Below are 25,882 nucleotides of genomic sequence, written 5' to 3'. Positions count from 1 at the left end.
ATTACACTTTGAATTATATTATTAATAATAATAATTTGAAATGACACCCTGCTGAGACAACATGGTTACAGTATCTTCTGACTTAAGGCTTGCATTAGACTGACTTGCACCATTAGAGACACTTCATGGTAACAATTAAAAAAAACAGGAACTAAACTGTACACAAACTAAATACAATGAAAAACACAAACTAGAAACGCAGATGGCAGTGCAGCAGCAAATCCAGAAGTCCAAATGTTTTTGTTTTGTTTGTTTTTTTTTTTTTTTACAAAGAAAAAGTTAAGGTGTCTTCTCAGATTGCATCGTCCATCACAGGAGAAAATGAAGCTTTGTCCATATGAGCAGTCCGTAAGTAGAACGACATTCCTTTAAAACAGCAGTGCCTCTACCGTATTCTAGTGAACAGGTTTAAAACGGACACAGATTCCTAAAAAAAAGGAAGGAAAAAAGTTAATTAATTTTCATTTAACTGTCTGTATTGTTATTAAATCAAACTATATATAATGACTAAAGACAGAATAAAAAGGCTAAACAGCATACTAAACAATATAATACTTCTACACCATGTTCAAACAAGATCACATGTTTATAATGCTAAAGCTGCTGTATTGTGATTTGCTTTGCTTTTTTTTTAATCTGCTCATCTTGGAAAGTTGATTTAATATGAGGCCCTGCAATACTGGATACAGGTATTGTGAAATATGTTGAAATATCATACTGAAGATATTAAATCCAACCAGTACTGCACAATATACTAGTGCATCACATAAAATTAGGATATCATTGAAAGGTTACTTTATTTTAGTAAATTCTGTTCAAAATGTGAAACTCATTATATAGATGTATTAAACATCTTTTTAAGTGTATTTTAAGTGTAACCATCACTGATCATCAGTAAATTTTACATTTCATTTGTAAATCAAGGGATCAGAGAGTCTGGAGGAAGAGTGGAGAGAGAGAGACACAGTTCAAGCTGCTTGAGGTCTAGTGTGAAGTTTCCACCAATCAGTGATGGTTTGGATAAAGAGACATCTCATCTGCTGGTGTTGATCCACTGTGTTTTATTATCAAGTCTAAAGTCAGTGCAGTGTTTTCCTGCAAACAACTTGTATGGAGATGCAGATTTCATTTCATTTGCCCAGTTCTGTCACAGTGTGGCCCAATCATGCTACCCTACACATTGTACAGGAAGCAGATAGAGTATACATTTGCAGGAAAAGGAATCGTAGAGCACAAATGGGTTCACTTTTTCGGTAATAGGATCATTATCCCATTTGCTAATGTAATGTAATGTAATTCTTTAGAGCTCTGTAACTAATATGAGTGGAAAACAATAAGCGCCAAGAGTGTAGGACCTAAAATCTCCAGGAAGCGGCCTGGAGTCTGCAGCAGTGGATCAATGCCACCACTGTTAAACACTCATTTATTTAACTGTTATGTAGTTTGTGAGAAACCTTACCTTTGTTGATCGTGTTTTGCTAAATACATTCCAGAAACGCAGCGTCTCATCACCTGCTCCCGTCACGATGGCCTCCCCATCTGGAGACATCGCCTGTATCAGGAGAAAATGAAGATACAGGTTAAAAAAAAAAAAAAGTTCTAACAAGAAATGAAGGCTCCTAGGTAATATGAGGCTCATTTGCATAATAAAACGAATTTCGAACTGCAGGGTGATAAGAAACCGTGTCAAGACCCTTCACAGCTTACTGCTCCTACACACCGCCGTTCTCCATCTCGTCAGGAGCTTAATCAGGAGCTCGTCTCACAAAACATGAACTCAGACAGGGTTCCTGACTGCGTTCATTAGGCTTTATGAAACTGGCAGCCATGACGGACTTCATTTCTTTACCCAGACGGTCATTAACAATTTCCCCTGATAGAACTGAGATTCAGATACTCAAGCTCTGATAAAACCCAGACTATGAGCACAAAAGAACAAAGTTAACAAGTTAATATGTTGAAAAATAAAAGCATTTAATATATGTAGCCTGCCATCACTGAGATGAAACCTTGTGGTATTATAATAATCAATCATCTTATTATAATCTTATACTATATGAATCATATGTATTACATTTATGTAGTATGATTTAGAGGGTGGATATTCATTACCAACATGCATCATGATAGAATATTTTAATAAAGAGTGGTATTATTTTCAGGTATACATTATTTACAGCTAGGGCTGAACGATTAATCGTTTTTTAATCGAAATCGCGATTTGAATGGACGCGATTTTTCAATCGCAGGAGCTGCGATTTGAATTAGCCAATAGCCTGCAAGTGTTTCCAACTTATGTGGTTAAAAGCGCCTGTTCTGTGTCTGAGAGGCTTGTGTGTGTGTGTGAGCACACCGCCTGCTCTTCTCCGATTGGCCTGATGCAGCAGGGGCTGGATTCATTTGAATATTTTTTTCACTGGAGGGCGGGGCTGCGTTCAACGCAACGAAGCCAGCATGCACTGCCGCTCTCTCCATTGCAGCTACATCAGGGTGAATTAAATTTAAAGTGGCGCTTGGACATGAGTGGAAGACTTGGATAAAATAATTTAAAGCCAGGCGGACACTGTGCAATTGTTTAAATGCGTTGTAGAGTTCAGATTGTCTGCGAACCCGAACCTGACTTGATGCCCGAACTCGCGCCGGGTCAGCAGAGAATTCCCTCCGCTTTCCTTTGCGCTCTGTCAGATGGTGCTCCAGAAAATGGTCTGTGAGGTAGATCTGTTTTAATACAACAAATCACACTATGATCTTTATGATGTACCACAAGTTACACTGTTATAATCACACAGTGCTGCACGCGTGTCAGCAGCTGCAGCTCTGCCTGTTTAAAGCTCCGCGCGTGGGTTAATCGGTTTGCGCCGCACACATCGCCGGGGTGACGACGCGTCTTTTTGGGGCAGAAATAATATTTCTTTATTTTATTTCTGCTATTGCGTGCCGTTTTTCGTTTATATCTTTTGGAATTCGTTATATTGTAATTTTATTAGTATTTGGGGATTATTAAATAAAATATAAAAGTAATATATAAACAGTATAAATAAATATCAGTTTGTACCAGTGTTGGGAGTAACGGCGTTAAAACAGCTTCTGGCCGCTGTGCCTGTGGTTTGGCGTGGTGAAGTGAGGCACAATTGTGACGATTTGCGTGCTCTAATCAATTCAGTGATTGCCGTGGACAAGCCAAGTTCCGAATTAAGGACGTTAAGCTCTTTTTAGCTGCTCCGATGTTTGTGGTGCTGCTGCTTTCTCTTTTAGAGCTTAGATTTTCTGCCCGAACCTGACCTGACCCGAGGACCGACCCGAAATCGGGCTCCTATTTTTATTTTATATAAAGCTTTGGTGTGCTAATCATAATGTTGCTAAGTAACCAATTATTATTGTTCACTAAAGCGAACGAAATAGCGAAAACTGAAAGTGAAAAACATTTGTGTTAACTGAATCTGATAAAAACGGCAATTAAAAGAAAATAACATAACTATCTCGAACTGTATTTTGTGTTTATAAAACTAACTACAACTAACTGAAATTACTGATAGAATACCCTCATTTTCGTGTTAAATTAATTTAAAAGCGCTGTTGTACAGCGGAGTTGTACAGCGGGCGGTGTTGTGCCGAGCGCGTGGCACCTGGTCCGTGGCGTTAGTTCTTGTGTAAAGCGCTCGCGCTAGCCGCAAAATACGACAGAAAACACTGAGAAACTGCAGAACTATCTATGGGATTACAATATGAGCGCCAGGCAGATGAAAGAGAAACAGCAGATACAGCGTGAGAATATTTACCTGTGAGTAGTAACTCACACCAGAAATCTCTCTCTCTCTTTCTTTCTCTCTTGCAAAACGTGCACGTTTTGGGCCTGATCTAAGCTCTATTCTCTTTTGGCAAGGCTGTTGTTATATTAATACCATTTTAACGGTCATTAGATTGTTGTTTTTGTCCATTATTTTTTTTGTTTATATATACATATTTCCTTTGAGGGTGGCTTGGTATGTTTAATTTCATCCCCAGACGCGTTTTTCCGTTTTTTCCGTTTTTTTCAGTATTACAAGTTTTAGTAATTTTCTTTGGTTGTGTGGAGAATTTCGTTTTATTTTTTTTAAATTCGTTAGATTATATTTTTGTCAACATTTTGGGTTTATTTTCGTTTGTTATTTTTCTAATAGTAAATGTATAATTGATTTCCTTTTTTGATGGGCGAATATTAAAAAGTAACGTGATTAGTTACTTTTACTGGTAACTAATTACTTTTATAGTGGAGTAACTCTGTTAGTAACTCAGTTACTTTTTTGGAGAAGTAATGAATAACTATAACTAATTACTTTTTCAAAGTAACGTGCCCAACACTGGTAGCTACCAGTATGAAGCTAACAGCTAAAAACTGATTTACTTTTAAGTTCATTTATTTGTAAAAATGCATCTCAAAACTCAAAGAGTTTAGGATAAAACCGATATTTTGCTTTTTTTTTAGCTTTTCTGCTAAGGCATTACTGTCCACAGCGGACCAGTCAGTTACTGATGTTGCAGTTATACCTTTTGTGCATGCAAGCATTAATGATGCTACTTTTGCATTTAATGTGCAAAAAAACTGATTTACTTTTAAGTTAATTTATATTGTAAAAATGCATCTCAAAACTCAGACTTTACAGTTACTGATGTTGCAGTTAAACCTTGTTATTTATTTTGTTGTTACTTGCAATTTAAAAATAAAACTGAAAACTGCATTTAATCTGAGATACCTGTGAATATTTTATGTGGAAGAAGTTTATAAATTTATTTGATAGGTATGGTAACCACTAATACAGGTTTAGGTTTTTGATGGATTAAAAATAATCGCAATTTAAATCGCAATCGCAATATTCTGTGGAAAAATCGCAATTAGATATTTTGCCCAAATCGTGCAGCCCTATTTACAGCATCTGTCCCTGACTGATGTTTGGTACAGGCTGCATTACATTACGTGGCTAATTCAATTTAATTCAATAAATCTCATATCACCCTTCAACAAAATAGCCCTTAGCCCACATTAGTCATTAGTCAACATTTTTATGTGACTAATGACACAAATGTCATTAAGTCTTTAAGACGTTTTTATGTCTTGGTTTTGTGTTTAATAAAAGAAAAAAAATAATAGTATAAGTTTAACCCTTTAAAACAAAATTGCATCCACCTGCCACAGTAGGTTTATCTTAACTGGTTAAAAAAAAAGAATCCCCAAAAATTCAGGGTTAGATCTGGTGCAGGTTTTGAACACCCAACAGACCAAATCATGAAAAAAGATTGCTTGTTGAAATAAGAATTAAAAACACATGGAGACACTCACCAGATAGAGCACTCTGTAGGAGTGGCCCGTCAGTTTGGCTATCTGAGTGAGGGAGGGGTACTTCCACACCAGAATCTGGTTCTGAGAGTACCCATGTGTGCTGACCTGGAGAAGGAAACACACAGAACAGAGCGGTCAGGAGTTAAAACAGTTACAAACACCACAGATATCCATTACCAACACTGTGAAATCACTGTATTAAACTTGCTATTAAGATTTAACAAGCTTTAAACTTTAAAGGGGCACTAAACCCCTCGAATTCCAAACTCAGCGTATTTAAAAAGGCTAAACAAAAAAATAGGAGGGGTTTTGGGAGGAGCATTGGGTGATGTATGGGTTTAGAGGCAAGGCAGGAGGGAGAGAGATGGTTGGACATCAGCGGGGGTAGTCAGACACATCACAATATGCAATTCAAATCAAAGTACATGGACACATCCACACCTATAGCACAGCTGAACCTGAGATTGTCCTGCAGAGGCAGAAATTACCACAATAAAAGTGTTTTTTTAAAGTCTAGGAAAGGTTTATAAATGTTTTAAGCAGGACTGGTATGTTTCATTAATTTAAAAAGGAACACATTTCAGCTATTAATGAAAATATATGGTTTAGGGTTTTAGAGGCTCTTTTAAAATATTTTTATAAAATATTTTAAAATTGGCATCTGGGTGAATCCTTACAGATAAGGGGCAAAGAAGGTGTTGGCCTTATGCTATAAACCAACTGACTTTAGTTGTATCACTTTGGTTGGAGCTTTTCTATGCTTTTATTTTATTATTTTTTTTATTTGTAACTAACATAACCAAACCAATCTTTGTGGTTTTTACGATCCTGTTAAGTTGACACTCATAAGAATCATTTGTAACCCATAAAATGTTGAATTCCATCTATTTTTGAGATATATTTCGCGAATTCTCTAGATGCATCCCTACTAATAAATGAAATGTACACTTTGAGGATGTGTGTGTGTGTGTATATGTGTTATTATGCACACTCACCAGCTCGTTGGTGTGTTTAGACCAGGCCAGGTTGCAGACCTGTGATCCAGTGTCGATGCACTGCAGCGGCTGGGCGGTGAGTGTGTTCCAGAAGCGTATGCAGCGGTCAGCGGTGCCCCCGCCGGACGCCAGCAGGCCATGCTGGTGAGGAGACCAAGCGATGGCCTTCACTGCGGCAAGGTGCTCTGTGTACTGCTGAACCGGCTGAACGCTGGAGTGGTTCCACACCAAGAGCTGATTAATACAGGAACACAGTCAGATAGAGGATGTTCAGTAATTATTATTCACATAATATTTTCACTACATACAACCCATCACCACCATAATCAGTTCTAATAAAATCATAAGAGTTAAATATTAAAGAACAGTTTAATTGACTCCACTAGGAGTTGTTAAGTTACCTTGTTGTCGTTTCCTCCGGAGGCGAGCAGCTGATGGTCGGTGCTCCATTTGAGGCCGCACACCTCCTGTCGGTGGCCCTGCAGCCTGCGCTCTGACTGCAGCGGCGGCGTCCGAATGTCCCTCTGCAGGATCATACGATCCCGGCTACCTGAGGACAGCTGGTCGGCGTTCCACGCTAACGCACCTGCAGGAGCAGAGGGCAAAATATATAAAATTAAATATATGCTGTACATAGACAATATACGGACAACAGTACTGGGACACCTGCACATTCACTGTTTCTGTTTCTATCAATTCAAAAGTATTTTTAAGTTATTTTTTCATTATTTTCATAATTATGGTGGTCTCTAGTATAAATGGTCCTGTGTGCAGTTTTTTTTTTTTTTTGCTCCTGTTTCAGACTGTTTTAGTTCAGTGGAGGCGTGGGCGAAAAAGAAGGACAGGATTTAGGCTTTTACTACGCATGAATATTCATGACATGCAAACGTAGTTACATTCATTACAGTCATTAGTTGCTGTGAATGTCAGATACTTTACCCTGTAGGTACCATGTTGGTAAACAGTATGTTTAGGGTGCTCAGCCACACAATGGCTTCTTTGTGTTTGGACACTTCTTTGTGTTTCTAATGCAATAAATAAACCCTATAACAGGATACTAATTAGAAAGTAGTGATCCAATTCAGTTTTTTATATTAACATCCATTGAAAGTTGGGAGGAAAGTGGAAGGTGTTTTCCATCTCCTGTAAAGATGCTGTTCAAAAGATGTTAAGATTTTAAACTAAAATCAGGAATTCCAGTGGCAACTAAATAGATGAGTGTTTAACATTCAGAGCAGATGTGCTCTGCAGCTTCTAGAACATAAGTCGGCAATAGGCGGCCCGCGGGCCACATGCGGCCCGCAAGCAAGAAACATCTGGCCCGTGAGGTTGAACTATAATGAAAAAAAAAAATCGGACTGTCCGTCTCAAAAATGCTCTTTATTTAGAAACTTAAATTTCTAAAACAGAAAAAATTATTAAAGATTTTTTGATAGAGCCATGGGCTGTTAGATAACTGCTAGCTTCTTTATTCTGTTATTTTTTTTTTATTATTCGTTTGTTTTTTTTTATTTAACAAACAGGTATATCATTAATAGCGCCCCCAATGGTCAGTCCACAGATTTCACCCACATCAGCCCACTTGAATGTCTGCTTGTCATTTTAAGAGCGCCCTCCCGCCACTGCGCCCGCCAATCCCCCCACCCTACACCCCACCCCCCCCACCCCGGGCTTGTGGCCCGCCATGTAATGGCTTGGAAAAAATCTGGCCCGCGTACAAACTTAATTGCCGACCCCTGTTCTACAATATCTTACCAACTCTGGCTGTGTGCCCCTCTAATGCAAATAGCTTCTTGCCAGCTGCCGCGTCCCAGATCTGTACAAATCCTTTATGTGTCCCCACCGCCACGTGATTCCCCTACAGCAGAAGAAGAGGGAAAGAGAGAGAGAGAGAGACTGTCAGACATCCACAGTCAAAGTTCTCTTAATACGACTTAATGTATACGGTCACTTACCCTTTCTGACCAGCCAACCGACGTCACAGAGTCTCCCTCTACTGACAGGTCACACAGACGGGTTACCTGCACACAAAAACAAAGGTTCACATGAATGAATACAAGCCAGCTTTGCGTGGGATCTTATACAGACTTACAAATCCTGTGTCATAAAATAGGACTTCCTTTCTTTTCCCCTTTAAAGCTTTTTCTTCACACTGTGTGTCCCTTGCCAGATTATCTGTTAACAATCCTACTAATAGCTCAATCGGTACAGAAATATGTCCTTATATACATCTCAGTTTTTAATTCAATCTCTAGCCGATTGAATGAAGTGGATAATCCTTTAAATAATCTGAAATCAAAACAGAAGAATAATAGCCAATAACAGACATATAAGCACCTGCATCTGAGTAAATTTCCAATAAGAAACTTAAAGCACTTTCTTTGCACATACACAGTAAAGGTACTGGAATAGAGGCTTCCACATAGAGCTGCACGATACTGTAAAATAAATAAATAATTGTAATATTCTTCAACTTTATGAGCGATTCTCAATTATGTTTTTTAGTTCTTACATAGCTTCAGTTTTTGTAAGTTCAGTTTTCTATTTGCAAACAGACAGCACCATTTAAAGTGATGCTTTTAATCTAAATATATATTAGACCTATGTGGATGTATAATGCCTATTAAATAATCCTTTTTAAGTTGTTTGACCAGAGAAGGATGGGTCTGCCTTATATAATATATGATTATCAAACCAACTTCAATATTGACAAAGATAACCAGAGTAAATATAAAAGGGACTTTTTAAATTATGATTAAGCTCAGGCATATTTGGGTTCCGCTGCAGGACAATGATCCTAAGCATATCCAGTTATTGCCAATGCTTGATTGCAGTTGTTGCCACCAACCAAGGTATTAAGTGTAGGGGCAACTACTTTTTAACATAGTGCCAGGTTTGTTTGGATACATTTTTTCTAATCTGAAAAACATAAGTACAATATATAAAAAAAACTATAGTGGGGTAATCTATAGTTCAGTTTCAGTATGGACTTCATTTGGTTGTTTAATGGGGAAAAAAAAAACATTTGTTATTAGTTTCAACAGAAGCAAATTGCAGACGGTGCATACTTGGCTTGTGCAGGCACTCCACAGGTAGACACAGGTCCCCAGCCCAACACTGAGCACGTTTAAGGACGACCAGTCAACCAGGTTGAGGTAGAAATCATCTTGCAGTTCTGGAGCATCCAGCACTTTAAACGGGATCTTGGAGATTTTGCGTGTGGGCTTCCTTGGTGAGCGGAGCAACTTTTGACTAAACAGACAGACAAAACAACCAGTAAGAAATCTTACAAATGAACAAAATGAACTGTTTTATGAGACTTATAATCATCTGTGTTCTTGATAAGGAGATTATAGATTCAAATTAAATATTTACTGTGTACCTTTTGCTGCTAACGGGGGATAATGAGTAGGGAGAAACGTTGTTGCCATCGTCAGGCATGGTTCTCTTGGTGCTGAGGGAATACTGCAGAAATAAAGAAAAATTATAAAACCAACTTTAGTGCAATCTATATTTTAATAAAAACGTTATTAAATTGTGTGTTTCTAATTAGTCCAATGCTCTTTGCTTATTTTATACATGTTCATCTTTTGCTGGGTAACTTGTGTCTACTATCTACTGTCTACTAAAACTGTTTTCTACATTTTGGAGCATTGCTGTGAGGATTTGATTGCATTTAGCAACAAAAACTATTAGTGAGGTCAGGGTGTTGGATGATCACCACCTCACCTCACCTAATCTTAAGCATTGATTAATAATGGAGCTTCATCATTACAGAGAAAACAGTTCCACTGCTTCACAGCTCAATACTGTAGGGATTTATATCCTTCTTTAGCCCAAGCCTAGCATCAAACATGGTGCCAATTGGGACATGTTTATTTATCTGCTCCAGAGAGTCCTATTCTATTGGTAAGAATTTTATAAAGAGACTAGCCAAGCTGTGTGCACACACAACACATTATATCTGTGTCAGCAAAGGGTGCAACTTGAAATAGCTGGACATATGAACATTTAATGCACAATATTTGCTCTTTGCAGTATGATCAATACTCCCTGTAGCTCTGCTCTAAAACATTTAAGCTTCAGTGCAACAACAGACGAGACTTACACTAAACAGACTCCTTTTCTCTGGTGTAGAGGGCTGGAGCCTCCTGTCTTCAGTCTGAGGGTCTTGAACTTTCTCAATGCCGGCTCCAAGCAGCTCGTTTTTCAGCAGCGCAGAGTACGCCAAACCGTCCACTGAAAACAAAAGACCAGACTCTTGAGATCCCAAACAAGCCTTCAGTATAAACCATACCCCAAGGAAGACTTACAGAATTTTAAAAACTGTCAAGAAGAGGTATTGAACTCACCTTTGCCAGTGTCTGATGTTGCATCCTTTGTTTTCTTATTCTGGCTTGGGGACTTCTCGTTTTCCTGAGCGAAACAAAAAACAAATCAATACTCCTCACCTTCCACATTTCTGAGGAGCAGGGTTACTGCCTAAAGCTCTTGACAGATTAACTCACACTTTTTAAATGTATATAAGATATAATATAAAATGGACTCTGGCTCGTTTGCACCCTTGGTGCGGTTCGTTTCAGCAGGTGCAAAAAACAGTAATCACTTGGGAGTCTGTGGGACCCTCGAGAGGAAGTGGTCTTGTGGTCTGGTTCCAAGGTTCCAAACAAACTCCGGAGCGGTTTGTTTGTGGTGTGAACATGATCCAAATTTATTTAGTCCAAAACTCATGTATACACCTTTTATTTGAGCACAGTTTAATCCAAAATATTAGCCAGATTACTACATCTATTTCCTTATGCATCTTCTGCTGCTCCACGCTAAGCTGTTTTTTTTTTTATATATTTAATTTTATTTCTCTGCCCCCCCCCCCCCTAGCCCGCTGGGCCACTCGGAGCCCCCATGCTAAGCTATTTTTACAATAAACACGGTATTTGCCGCATTCACTGCTTGCGGATGTGCAACTCTGTTTACTACTCAGACATCTGCACCACACTTCCAACTGAAAACAGTGTGTTTGAAAGAACAGCATCCAATTGTAAGCATTCAGTGTTAAAGCAGTATGTATGTTTTTTGTTGGGGAGCATTTGAGTGTATTTAGGTTTGTGCCTGTGTGAAAACAAACCAAACCAAACCAAGGGGGGAAAAACTCCAGGTAAAGAAACTGATCAACTGATTTGGACCAGAGCAATGATCTACAGGTACAACTACCCTTAAACAAAGCATATCTGAAGTCAAGCTACCTGAAGCCAATCGGCTATCGTAGCTACAAGGAACTGATTTTTGGTTATATTATATGATTATATAGCACACTATATATTTCAGGGTATGGTCTAAAAAGATCACTGATTTGACTCCAGGACTTCCATTCAAGAATGAGGTTAAATGCTGCATTTAAACTCAATTTAACTGCTGTAGACTGGTGATGAAGTGCGCTTGTTCTTAATACTTAATACTAGACTTGTAGCCACCCTCCAGTCACGAAGATGCAAACTTCAAACAGGAAACATGCCTGGTTAATCGTTTTTTTTTATATACACACAGGTACCTTATTGACATTACTTTCTTATACTTCTTAAATATCTTTGTATTTATTATAAATAAAATGAATGAGCATTTACATTAATCCTATGGAAGTTAATACTCCAGTTGGCTCCTGCTCGAGATGGTATGAATCGGTCCCCATGCTTGCTGGGAGAGGACATCGGCGATTTGGTGGGCGTCAGGTGTCGGATCACATCTGTGACTTTCTGTAAGAAGGAAATTTCAACACATAAAATGAGTAACAGCCATTAAATACGTAAAAGGTCTATAATTGCATTTTTCCAACAGCATCACAGTACACGATATGCTGGTATCAGTACTATTGTTTACACATACAGTCTAATACAAAAGAAGGCTTTATAAAAAAAAAAAGTTTATGAGGATATGTTAAACGTTATGTTGAATAAAAAACTCACGACTGGGCTGGCGTTGTCATTCTGGACGTTTATCTGCCGCAGTAGTCGGCGTTCATAGTCCTGATCCATGAAGATTTTCGGTCAGAGAGGAAAAGGTCAAGACGGATATGGCTGCAAACACACACAGACACAAAAACAAACATCAGATCAATGAAGGTTGCACCACTGGTATGATAACAGACATCCAGATCTCCTTTGAGACAGTGCTTACAAAGCATCTCAAGAGGTGGATGACTAATGCTACTATTCCATTTGAACAAGGCAATAAAGGCAATAAAACTACCAGACTGTATAAAGATTACAGATGGTCAGTGACAAGAGAGCACATTGTTTATTTGCAAACAGCCAAAAAAAAAAAAAGAAAAGCCTTTCCTTTTTTTTATTAACTTGTTGAGTGTAATTAAGCGAGCTAGTGCTGTGCGATAAGACGATAAATATTTTTTTGTTTATCGTGCTACTTACCTTTTATTGTCCCTATCGTTTCTACAGTAATTTCATCAATTATTAGTGCAAATATATAAAGTAGGCCACAATAAAATGTATTGGCGTGGTCACTTTGAATAAACTCGGTTTATATAAAGTGATAATAAAGTAATCTTTGCAAAAAAAAGCTTCATAATGTGGTTTTGCAACATGACGCTGCTTTACATTATTTCGCGGACACGCCGGTTTGCGACATGCTTTACTCTATTAAACTCATGAGAGCAGAACAATGAAGATGCATTTTTCATCTGTTTTCATTTGATACATGTATATTGCTGCACTAAAAGGTAGTAATTCTTATTTGTAAAAGTTTGGTTTAATGTTACTTTGAAATAAAGTTGGAAAAAAGTAAGCAATGATATTATTTTGTCATATTTTTCGAAAAATAACTGAAAACATACTTAAATGTGGTATCATGATATATATCGTTATCGTGATATATGATTTTTCTTATATCGCCCAGCCAAAAAGCGAGCAAGTGGACACCATATTTTCTTTTATGATAACAATATTAAAACTTTTATTGTACATTTATAGTAAGTTTTGTTGACATACTTATCTTACTTCATTTTTTAAGCACATCATCTTACACTGATATGAGAATGCAGTTGAGGAATTTAAAAAAGTTAGGGAACCAAACTTGCCAGGACAGTCAGATCTGGCCATGTTTGTCATTTGTTTCTCTTGTACCAGTAGATTATTTAACAGACAGTGGAACGGCTGATTTCAAATAATAATTCTGAAATTATTCTTTCTGAAGACTTAATTAATTGCACAGACTGCACTGTTATAATACTGTGACATGAAATATTTTAATATTGCAGAACAACAGAAAAATCACAATGTCAATTTCTATTTCCAATATTGTGCAGCCATAATATATACACATTAATAAGCCATAACATTTAAAGTTAATGTTCTACTACTGCACATACGAGTCTTAAGCACACATGTCCATGTTGCCAGTTCATCAGCTGTCTGGCTGACTGTACACTTACTGCCAAATATATCCCACCAGTTGACACATACATCAACACTGATAATTTACTAAATAAAGAAGGTTGTGTTTGACTGATGTAAAAGTTGCACAAAATACTGACTTAAAAAAAAAAAAAAGAATGGCTGCAGCAGCAGCACCTTTGACTAGTTTATTCAGTTGGTCAGTCTTCAAACAGCTAATCACACCAGCTTTCACTTGGCTGGAATGAAATCCACCCAATTTAGCCACCCTTACCCAATGTGGACAGGTTTGATACGCCTGCCATAAACAGTGTAGGAGCCCATAGGGGCCCATATAAACAACTTAACACATAACAATTCCACATAAATGCATTATGACGTAACTGAAGCTGTTTCTCTGAGATGTATAGAAACTTTAAGTGCTGCAGTTAAAGAAGAATGAAGAAAAAGGTCAAATCCTACAAGACAAAAGAGCATTCACACCCAACACCTGCTCAGTCACAGCACCCCACAGACAGGTGGTGCAGCAACACACCAACAGGCAACGAAGATCAGCCTTCCTGTCAGATCTAAAAACAAACTCAATCCCCACGATACAAGACTGTATCACAAATTCTTAAACAAGGGTGTTTAAAGTTATGGTATCACAATAACAGGCCTGCTACACAAGTTACTACCTATTTGTGTTTCGAAAAATTTCTAAAAAAAAACATGTATATTTATATGACTTTATATATAAGTCTTGATGGATTTCTGTGTCTATATTGTGTCTTAAATAGTCATTTCTGTTAAGTCTTAAGCATTTCAAGATGATTTTTTTAGTCATGTTGCCCAGCCCTACTGGAACAATCCAAAACTGACTGCAATTTTGTGTACCAGTTAAACCAGCCAGTAAACACACCTTCCATTCTTACTGAGCACTAATATGATAGAATCTCCAAAACCTGACACTGAGATTAATAAAATGCTCACTGTGTCAGTATTAGTTAAAATAATAATATAATTAAATTTAAAAATATATTTTTCAAATATATGAGCGGTTCCTGATTTAGATTTTTACTAAAATAACCTATTTTTTTCCATTTGTAAACAGACAGCACAGTTTAAAGTGATGCACAAGCTGTAGCTTTCCTCAGCATTTACTTGATTTTTATTATTATTATTATTTTTCACAAACAGTTAGCAGCCCTGAAAATTAAAGCAGCTAACTCGAAGTTCACAACTATTAACGTTTTGAATTAAACGTTTTGTAAACAACTATATAGCAGCAAAAATCTAGTTACAAAAAATATATTCTGTACATGCATATAAACTACAATAAAACATTTAAAAGTAAATACAGTAACTATCCTTATTTTCAGAGCTTTTTTTTATCGTGTCAGAATTCCTGCCCATATTATTGCGTACAATAGGACAAGGCACACCCATAGTGTACAATACATTTCTTAGTTATCCTATATCTGTAGAACGTGGCCATTAGTTAGCTAGGGCTGTATTCTTGTAAGAGATCCATGGACTGTTAATTTAAAAATCAATAATATTGATTACAGATCACTTTAAATGGCTGCTTTCATTAGGTAAACAATAACCTATCTAGTTAACTAGCTTAGCTAACGCAGGCCGACAGCTGCTGAAGGTTCACCAAGCACAACTACTTTTTTTTATCTTGGACAGACTAAATAGCTTAAATAAGCTAGTTAAATCCAGAGCAGAAACAGGGCTACTGCCCTCCGGACATGTTCCTCAGCTGTTCTCTTGCTGCAGGACAGAGAAAGAGAGAGAGATCCTGCTGCTTTGTGACTCTCACCCTCAGTGTCTAATCGACTATTTTCCACCAGAATTCTTTAAATAAACAACTGGAACTAAATTACAGCACGCAGCCACATAACACAACTCCCCCAGATCACACTGTCTGAAATAAACTCTGTAACTTAACAGTTAAGGCCTGAGTTCAGCTCTCCGGTTTTATTTATTATTAGCCTGTTAGCCGGGCTGCAGCTAGCGCCGCCGCTAGCTCTCCTTCTCCCTTATAAACTAAAGCAGCGGACTCACCTCACAGCTCCTCCACGGCTCGGCGAGCAGTGCTGAACTCAGCTGGTTTAGGGGGGGAATAGTGATCCGAGGTTTGGTGTTTATGGTATAAAACTATAAGCTTCTGATCCGCCGCTGCTCTCCGCTGTTAGCCGCAGCGCTACAGCAGCTTCGATAGCCCTGTTTCCAACCGACGCTACCGCAATGCACTGTGGGCCACGAGCGCTTCGGGCCGGACGTCACCAGCGTTTGAAACAAAACAGCGGAAGTCGCTGTCGACCTGACAACGGGGACACGACCGTTAGCGCAGCTGCGCGTGACTATTTAGTTATTTATTATTTTACTGATTTCTATTTCTGTATTTTTTTACTGATTCCTATTTCTGTTATTTTACTGTTTTTTATTTCTATATTATTTTACTGATTCCTATATCTATGTTATTTTACTGATTCCTATTTCTATATTATTGTACTGTTTTTTATTTCTGTATTATTTTACAGATTTTTTATTTACATGTTATTTTATACTGATTTCTATTTCTATAGTATTTTTTTTTACTGATTTCTATTTGGTGTATTATTTCTACTGATTTTATTTTTTTAATTATTTTACTGATTTTTATCCCTATATTTTTACTGTTTTTTTATATTAATGTCCATTAAAACGTTATGAAGTTATTGTGCATTAAATTTGATGTTAAATATTTTTCTCTGTTTTTATTTATTTTTTGTTGTTTATTGGTTTATTATATACAGTAACGTTCATAACTGTATACAAAGAAGTTAACAGAATAATAATAATAATAATAATAATAATAAAAATATCTAAAAATACATTAACAGTCGAATAGCTAAATAGTTTAAAAAGAAAGGACATTGGAAAATAGATTTGGTCTAAGCAGAAATATGGTTACAGTTTTATTTGTTGTTATATTATTTAAAAAGTTTTCTATGAAACCCTGGTGATATAACGTAAAAGAAGAAAAATAATGCGACATAGTAAAACGTGTGAACAAGATCCTATAACTGTTATATGACCCATATTGATTTATTGTAAATACATGCACGTGGGGCCACCTAGTGGTTCGTGGGCCCAAAGCCACTGCTGACCTGTACTTGGGTACATATTTCTTAATGTAAATCACAGGTAAATAAGCCTCTTATTAGAAATACATGTAAGGAAATGTTTCGACACTATTTGCGTGATATTATTTATTAAATTAATACAGATACAGCGTGGTTGGGTTTATGAGGGTGGTGGGCTCCAGGCCTGCAGGGGGCAGCATGATTAACCCGTTGCAGAGAGCTGGAGTGACAGCATGGAGAAGAGCTGGCCGGTGAGGAACGTGTTGGAGTGAAGGAGCTCAGTGTAAGTGTTTAATAACCCATTTTATCTGATTTAACTGATTTATTATCACTGTTTAATCTTTAATTAAAACAGAAAGAGTCATATTTAACGGAATCTTATGTTAAATAGGGGACGCATTAAGTATTTAGGTTATAATCTCCCATCTGTCTACAGTAACACTGTTATATTTAGTTAGCATATGTAGCTGGTGCTGTTTAATACAAAGCCAGTCAGAAGTCTGGACACTCCTCCCTTTATTTAATGTGATTTCTTTCTTTTTTATTTCCTGCTGAAACACACGCTGAATTATTTTTAAACAAAACAAAAAAATATGTTTAATACTTTAGATTCTTCTAAGAAGTTTATGTTCGAGAGAGAGAGAGAGAGAGAGAGAGAATGGGAATGGGAATTGTTGTGAGTGAGTGAGAGAACCATTTGGGTTCTCCTCTTCTACACTAACACAGTCTTTATCCAAGCATAAGTACCTTATTTGTACATCAAAAGGATCAAATACCGTTGGATAGAGTGTGTCAGTAAGACCACCAAGGCATTATGTAAGAAAGAAAGTAATAAAAATAAAATCTACATCTATAAAACAATTAATAAAAAGAGTATAGGGTGGTATTGTCTCAAATCACACACTTTATCCAGTCCAGTCCAGCCCTTGAAAGAAAAAAAAAAAAGATTTATTAGCATTATCTGATATTGTTTTGTTTGTGCATTGTACACAAACTGGTGTAATAAATATTTCTGCCAAACTTTGACCTAATAAAAGGTATTATTGCTTTCATGTTTACAGATGTACAGTAAACAAATTACACTAATCCATTTATCTCAGCCTTATGAGTGTTTTAACCTGAAAAAAGCACCACATATAATTTGAACAGATGCAAATAAACATACATACATACTGTAAAACGTAACAAGGATTTCTGTTTTTTTTAACTAAGTATGTTATATCCTGTGATTCAAGCTGAAGAACAAAGTGTAGTTCTAGATTTCTCCTGGATGCTCCTCAGCCAGCATGTGTATACTATGTTTAGTTCAGAAATAACTCCATTAAACTCTGATGAGGAGAGATTAGGAGATGTTTTAAGGAAAACAGGGCTGTAAAAGCTGCTCTGCTTTTTGTAAAATTGCTGTTTGTATTTATTGTAATGCTGTAATGTGTTTAACTGAGTTAATAAACACTTACTTCATAGATAAGAAGCTTTTTATTTACTGAATATCCCAGAGGTGCCTAAAACATTTGCACAATACTGTAATTCAGACCATGGTGGACATTTGTACTAATGGAAAAAAATCTGCATTGTTTTTGTGTTTAAATGCATTTAAATGTAAATGTTATAAGCTTCTTCATTTGACTTTTACTTTTATTGTCTTTCAGGCAGTTTGAACCCGTCCTGGTGGTGGTACCTCTACACTAACAGTATTCCTCAGTCTGCAGAAGCAGTAAACGCTGATGGCGACTGAACAGGACTTAGCGTCGGTGGGGAGCATCCTCGTCAACCCCAAACAGGACCTGACGACTCGTTTTAGGGCACTTTTTACACTCAGAAACCTTGGCGGACCAGAGGCTATTAAATGGATCAGCGAGGCTTTCATGGACGACTCTGCGCTGCTGAAGCACGAGCTGGCGTACTGCCTCGGACAGATGCAGGACGAGCGAGCGATTCCCGTTCTGGAGACGGTTCTGAAAGACACTAAGCAGGAGCCAATGGTTAGACATGAAGCAGGTGAATATGGCAGTTAATTATAATATGAATGATTAAAGTATGTGTTTAGAGGTTTATCAGGGTCTTATTTAAGTGACTCTGTAGCTTGGTGGTTGGGACATTTGCCTCTGAGTGCTGGGGTCTTGGGTTCATGTCCCTGTCTGGGTGAAGTTTCCATATTCTCCCTGTATCTTCATGGGGTTTCTCCTGGGACTCCCAGAGCTTTCCTTCCACAGTCCAAAAATAGATCAGTGAAACTTCAGGACCAAGCTAAATCTAAGATTTAATGTCGTTGAGAGGAGTAATAGATTGTGTTGGGGGGTGGGGAAAAGTGTCTCATTATCATTTAAAGGAGCTGATGATGGCCGTTCTGAACAGGAACTGAAACTAGCCATTCTGAACCGGCCTATTTAGACAAGGTGAAAATGGTGCTGTGGTGCCTGATTTAATAGATATTGATATTAAGACCTCAGGAATTGTGGTATTTTTTTTTTTTTTAAGCTTAAACTTTAAATCGCTGTCCTATATAGTATCTTATATTAGTTTGTAAATTGTGTGTTAGTTTAGGACACTATAGCAAAAGTAGTTTTTTGAGTATTTATGCAATAAATATATATATATATATTTTATTCAAATTAAGTTGCACCTCTAGTAGTCCTCTTATTTGTGGAAGAGTGACTAAACCCAGATAATATTTTATACTAAGGATTTTATCCGTGTCTGCAGGTGAAGCTTTGGGAGCCATTGGAAATCCAAAAGTCTTAGATTTACTGAAGCAGTATTCAGAGGATCCCGTCATCGAGGTACGACCTTCTTTCACTTCTTCACCCAAAAAAGGATGTCTTTCCATTGTTGTGAGACAGCTGAAGTATCCACAAGTATCAAAGGCTACACCCACAGGCTACACCTACAGGCTTTTCTTTACAGACCCACAATATTATATCGTATACAATATATCGTGACAGAAATATCATGATATTAAAAATCCATATCATGATAATAGGGCTGTTCTGTCTTAAAAGTAGTATATTATTTACTGTGAATCTTTAAGTGTATTTATTGTATAATTGTTTTAGTTTGCAGTTTATATGCATGCACTAAATATTCTGCAATATTTTTTGCTGCATCATATTATTTTATGCTATATTATTTATTTTGCCACATTATGATTATTCTGTTATACTATTATACTATATTCCTGAAATGAATGAATTATTTTAGTTTTCCTATATCGCCAAGTATATCGTTATCGCAAAAATATCGTGATATTATTTTAGAGCCATATCGCCCACCCCTAACGCCAAATTATTTGTTTGTTTCTAATTTAATACCCACTTTGGAAGACCGATTTCCACCACTGCACTGTGACTAATAAACTCTGACACATGTCAAGTTAGTACCCACTTCTTTTCAAACTTCCACTGGTGCAGCATAACTAGGCACCAAGCACACTTGGAGGAAAGTGCTGGATCCCCTACTCTGATACATCAGCTAAGGGATACCTGTGCTGACCAGCATCCCACTAGTAGCGATGGGAGAGAGAGAGAGGGACTTCTATCCATCCTGAAAGAGCATGGACAATAGTTGAACCCAAATGACATCATCATAGTCTGTTAGTCCTCCAGTCTGTGCAATTTTAATTCAGTCTGATGCATTGCTAATTTGTGTGTGTGTGTGTTTGTGCAGGTGGCAGAGACATGTCAGCTGGCTGTGAGGAGGTTGGAATGGTTGATGAACAGTGGGGATGAGAACTCTGCGGGGGATACAGACTGTAACCCGTACTGTTCTGTAGATCCCGCTCCCCCCGCCCAGAGGAAGAATGTTCCTGAGCTGAGGAAGCAGCTGCTGGATGAAGATCTGCCGCTTTTCGAACGTTACAGAGCCATGTTCGCTCTCCGAAACCTCAGCACTGAGGAAGCCGTTCTGGCTCTAGGAGACGGTAACTTCTGCATAATTACTGTATTTTAAGGCACATCAGATTATATGGCACACTATGCAACACTAGTAAGGAACAGGGGCATTGCCTTGTTTTCCTTCTAATTCATCAGGTCTTGCCGCTGGGTGATGGTGGGGTAGGTTAATTAAGTTAAGTAAAGCTAAGCTAAGTAAACAAAACTGTAATCCTTAAAAAAATAAATAAATCTTTTAAAGTCAAACAAAAGCTGGATGTTAATCTACACAGTTTTCTCTCCTGAAAACTGTTTATTTTGGTGAGTAAAGCGCTTCCATTTACTTACAGTAAGCTTAGATTCCCAAATTTGTCCAGCACGAAGGCACTAGCACTAGCAGTTAGCGGCTAATGCCATCCGACAGCGTTACACTGAAGGACCCTGAGTATTCTGGTAAATCAGGATGATATTAGCTAGTGGTTCATCCCATGTGGTCTTGATTTAACACAGTAAACATGCAGGCTACAGTCCAACATGCTCGCCTCTGAACAGTGAAAGAGCTAGCACTTAGCACGGTTAGCACCTAATGCTTATGCTGCTCCAGCAGTGCTAGCTGGGGTTAACAGCAGGCTACAGGATGTTAATACTCACCTCTGAAACTCAAAAACAAGGGGAAGGCCTACACATGAGAAATGGGATTTGGCATTAAACACACATTAGCAAGAATATTAGAGAGTTCTTCACTCGTTAGTGTTGTTCACACCTGGCCTCAACTTGCATCCTGTGCTAAGAGCAGGTGGGAACACGGTTTAATGTGTCTGACACCTGATCTGATCACTTGATTACTTGATTACTTGCACCACCAGGGGGTAGTAACTCACACCATCTGAGTTCATTTGGGCCTCTTACCTCTTAACTACACACCTGGAAAACACTTTATATAATAATTACTCTTATCAGTGTTCTCCTTTTTCTAATGGAACTTATCTTAATCATTATTATTCTCAGTTTTAAAAATGTGAAGTGCTAATTACCGAACTTACACTAAAACTAAACTGCTCCACAGTTATAGGTCTGTGCGTTGGTGGCATTTTATTTATTTTTTTTATCAAATTATCAAAATTGAGTCAGAGCAAAAACTAAGCACAAAAAATCCTTAACTTTCATTGGAAGTCAATGTAAAAAGATTTTCATTTTTTTGTCATCTACATTTTTAATTATACATTATAAATGTATACATTATAAATATGTAAATTAATGCATATTCACCCAAGCATGCCATGATACACCTTTTTTGCTGCTATATGAAAGCGTGTAGCATTCTCATTTTCTATTGTATACAGTTCCACTGTAATTGAATACTAAATTTAACCAGACTATAAAGGAACACATAAGGAATCATGTTTAACTTAAAAGTGTTAAACAAACCAAAAAACTCTCCAAAGCATTAAGATGCTTTTTTTAGATTATCTCTTAGCTTTTTTTTATTTATTTTTTTTTATTTAGTTGAGTAGTTTTTGGGTCAAATAGGGTCAAGTATAATTGGATGGAGTGCTATAGACTAGTAGCTCTCCAGTCCAGAGGGTTGTTGAACCCAATTGCAGAGCAGTTGATCTCAAAGCAGGTAAACCCAAGAAGAAAGGAACAAAACAAATAAATAATGACCGCTGCCCGGGCTAGTGAATTGGGACACGGCCAGGAAAAAACGCCCTTATAAGGAAATGGGGAGGCTGAGAACGAGCGGAAAAACAAAAACAGGCACAAACTAAAGTCACGCCGACTTAAACAGGGAGACAGGGGAGGATTGTAAACAAAAGCTCACCAGAGAAGGATTTAATTTATTTATTTTTATTTTTTTCATTATCGTTCATTGTAGTTCAAACACCCTCACAGGACAGATGTTCCATGCTTGCAGGCCACTTATTGCCGACCTCTGCTTTATAGCGTTGTTAGTGTCTAGTATACAATTGGGACACAGCCTGTATCTTTAACCCTGTGATCTCCTTCTTCTCTTTTTTTCATCAGGCCTCCAGTGCAGCAGCGCTTTGTTCCGTCACGAGATCGGCTACGTCCTGGGTCAGATACAGCACGAGGCCAGCATCCCTCAGCTGCGCGCGGCTCTGGAGAAGGTGGATGAGAACGCCATGGTGCGGCACGAGTGTGCCGAGGCGCTGGGGTCTATCGGCAAGGACGCGTGTGTGCCCATCCTGCAGCAGTACCGTCAGGACCGAGAGCGGGTGGTGAAGGAGAGCTGTGAGGTGGCTCTGGACATGCTGGAGTACGAGAACAGCGGACAGTTCCAGTACGCTGACGGACTCATACGAGCGAATGCTGCCACTGCCACTGCTGCTGCTCAGTGAGAGCGGCTCTTCTGCTGCGGCTCTTTAGCACTTTAACACACCTGGCTTTCTGAGGACCTGCTCTCGAGTTCTGGGCTCGGTTTCCCAAAACCATCTCAGCAAAAAACAAGGTTGATAAATGGGCGAGCGAGCAGAACACTGTCTCTCTCTCTCTCTCTCTCTCTCTCATTTAAAATGATCTCAACACTAAGATGCCTTTGGGAAACTCAGCCCTGGTCCTGATTATACTGGCCTTAGTCCCCCTCCGTGGTTTTGTAAAGACTTCTTCTGAACTTCAAAGCTTTCAACGTAAATAAATATTTTAAATGGTTTGACCATTTGCTGGACCTGTTTTATTGTATTATATATATAAAATATTAGAACTCTTTGGGATTACTTGGATTTTTGCATAAATGGGTCAGTAAATGTGTTCTGATCTTCATCTAAGTCACAACATTAGACAAACACAGTCTGCTTAAACTAATACAACACAACTATTATATTATTATAACATTTAATGTACAACAGACTTGGCTTGTATTGTAAATATAAAGTGTGTGTGTTTGCTGCCACTTAGCTGTGTCATACACAATTGCTTAAATGCTACTGAATTTGTGAATATATATATAATATATATATATATATATATATATATATATATATATATATATATATATATATATATATATATATATATATATATATATATATTTCTTATAGCAATCTATTCTTGTCTGGGAACATTAATAGGCATTTTTATGCATTGAAGTGATTTGCAGGTAAATAAATGAGTGTGTACAAGGGTAGGGGTGGTCTAGAAGTACATGCATGTTATTCTGACTGGAAAAGTGCTCTCAGTTTTTCGGTTTTAACACTAAAATGTGTTGTGCGAATTTCAACTAAACAGTAAAAGGAAGGGTGCACGTCACTCTCTGTGGTCCCACAGTCCTGATTATGATTATAGTACTTGCTGGCTACCATCCTCCGTTAAAAAGTTAGTGCCGAAAAGTCGAATATCAAAAATAAAATAACTTTTACATACAAATAGGAATCAGAAATAAACAATAGAGTCTAAGGGTAAAAAAGAGTGAAAGTGGTAATAAAGGAACGTTTTTGATAAATAAAGCTGCATAAATGCTTTAAGTAACCTGGGGTGAAAATAAACGACACGAGAAATGAAGGACACTGATCCACACGCACATTTATTTAATCTCAGAGAAATAAGCGACTTATTTATGAAGCATGAGCATCATTTTCATATTTATCACAACGCGGTGGTTTCATCCACAGCGCCTGCAGTTATCATAATAAACTGAGAGCGCATTTCTGCTGCGCCCAGCTCTTTCTTTAACCCCCCGCCGCTCGGCTCCCCCTGACCGGGCTGGAGGCCGGGTGATGGAGGGTTTATGGGTTGGGTATTGTGCTGATTCATCGGAGTAGGTGGGCATTTTGTCTCCTTTGATCATTAAAATGGGACGGGGTCTTAGCCTCACACGACCCAAAGGTGCTTAAAGTCTCGGGTCAGGCTTTTTTGGGAGCTGCAGGATAATGTTAATAAAATCAGTGGCTAAGCCTGCACAGCGGTGTGTCTCATCCATTAAGATTTCTCCTCTACCTGCATCACCACACGCCGTCTAATCTCTAATTAACCCTCACTCTGCTGGAGCTGAGGGAACCAGGCCAGAAACTATACTGCATTCTGTAACAATGCTCTGTAATACTCTAAAATATTCAATGTTTTATTTAGAATACAGTTACCAGTAAGTGCTGAGGGACCAAATAACCCAATATACAAAATAAATAGTTTGATTTCCCACTTATTTTCATGTTATCAGGTATATTCGTTCCAATATACCGGTACCTTTCCAACTCCGAACTTTAGACAGTGTCTAACAGTAGGCAAATAAAATCTATATACTGAATGAATCTTACTTTTATCTGATGCATTTCTCTTTACTTGACAGAATTCTCAATCACTCAGCATCATTAACATATCTTATAATATCAGACTATTACATTATAACCTCAACATATATTTTGACATCAATATGTTATCTCTTAATATCAGTATACTCTTGTTTAATCAATGTATAATCTTGAGGAATTAATATTTAATCTCCTGCTCTCAATATATTATCTCATGATGTCAATATATAATATCATAGCCTCTATCTATTATCCCATAGCCTCAGTACATTACCTCATACTGTTTATATATTATCTCATAGCCTCAATTCATTATCTCATAATATCAATTTATTCTCCCATACCTTCAGTATATTATGTCATATCCTCAATATATTATATTGTAATGTAAGTATATTCTCATAACCTCAATACAGTATCCTATAGCCTTAATATATGATCTCATATTGTCAATATATTATCTAGTAGCCACAGTATATTGTCTCATAGCCTCAGTATACTACCTTGTATTGTCAATATATTATCTAGTAGCCTCAATATATTATCTCATGGCCTCAGTATACTGTCTTGTGTTGTCAATATATTACCTCATAGACTCAGTATAGTCTCCCATAGCCTCAATTTATCTCATAACCTTAATATAAAATCTCATACTGTTAATATATATTAATAAATATCTCATAGCCTCAATACAATATCTAATAGCCTCATTTTACTACCTCATAATGTTAATGTATTATCGCAAAACCTCAATGTATTATCTAGTAATGTCAATATACTGTATCATCTCATAGCCTCAAAATAGTATATACATGGCCTCAATTTATTATCAAATGAGGTAAAATTATCCCATAGCCTTAGCATATTGTCTCATAATGTCGATATATTGTTGATATATTGTCTCATGTCTTCAGTCTATT

At 37.4% G+C, this 25,882-nt stretch overlaps 2 protein-coding genes across 4 annotated transcripts in view; one reads left to right on the top strand and one right to left on the bottom strand.

Moving 5' to 3' along the window:
• The window catches only part of dohh (deoxyhypusine hydroxylase/monooxygenase), a 133,561-nt gene extending 110,193 nt beyond the window's left edge, over positions 1-23,368 (top strand). Inside the window, exons 1-5 of one of the 3 annotated variants that reach the window (XM_007245778.4) lie at positions 17,010-17,114; positions 18,481-18,829; positions 19,535-19,611; positions 20,495-20,747; positions 22,723-23,368. In XM_007245778.4, coding sequence (XP_007245840.3) covers positions 18,556-18,829; positions 19,535-19,611; positions 20,495-20,747; positions 22,723-23,057 — 939 coding nt within the window. In that variant the 5' untranslated portion in view covers positions 17,010-17,114; positions 18,481-18,555 and the 3' untranslated portion in view covers positions 23,058-23,368. Of the gene's footprint in view, positions 1-17,009; positions 17,115-18,480; positions 18,830-19,534; positions 19,612-20,494; positions 20,748-22,722 lie in introns of those variants that run through there. The other 2 variants (XM_015604916.3, XM_049486190.1) reach the window with 2 other exon arrangements.
• On the bottom strand, positions 66-15,971 carry fzr1a (fizzy/cell division cycle 20 related 1a). The gene is made up of 14 exons (XM_007245777.4): positions 15,768-15,971; positions 12,273-12,383; positions 11,934-12,062; positions 10,665-10,728; positions 10,421-10,551; positions 9,695-9,777; positions 9,381-9,564; positions 8,268-8,333; positions 8,068-8,170; positions 6,714-6,898; positions 6,313-6,546; positions 5,318-5,422; positions 1,460-1,552; positions 66-427 (listed from the first exon to the last, which is right to left on the bottom strand). Exons 2-14 carry the CDS (start codon positions 12,339-12,341, stop codon positions 386-388), a joined length of 1,488 nt encoding a protein of 495 aa, XP_007245839.1. The 5' UTR covers positions 12,342-12,383; positions 15,768-15,971; the 3' UTR covers positions 66-385.
• Positions 23,369-25,882: the final 2,514 nt, after the last annotated feature.

The sequence above is a fragment of the Astyanax mexicanus genome, chromosome 12, assembly GCF_023375975.1.
Source record: "Astyanax mexicanus isolate ESR-SI-001 chromosome 12, AstMex3_surface, whole genome shotgun sequence".
NCBI classification, from domain to species: domain Eukaryota; kingdom Metazoa; phylum Chordata; class Actinopteri; order Characiformes; family Acestrorhamphidae; genus Astyanax; species Astyanax mexicanus.
This window is presented reverse-complemented; position numbering and strand designations above follow the sequence as displayed.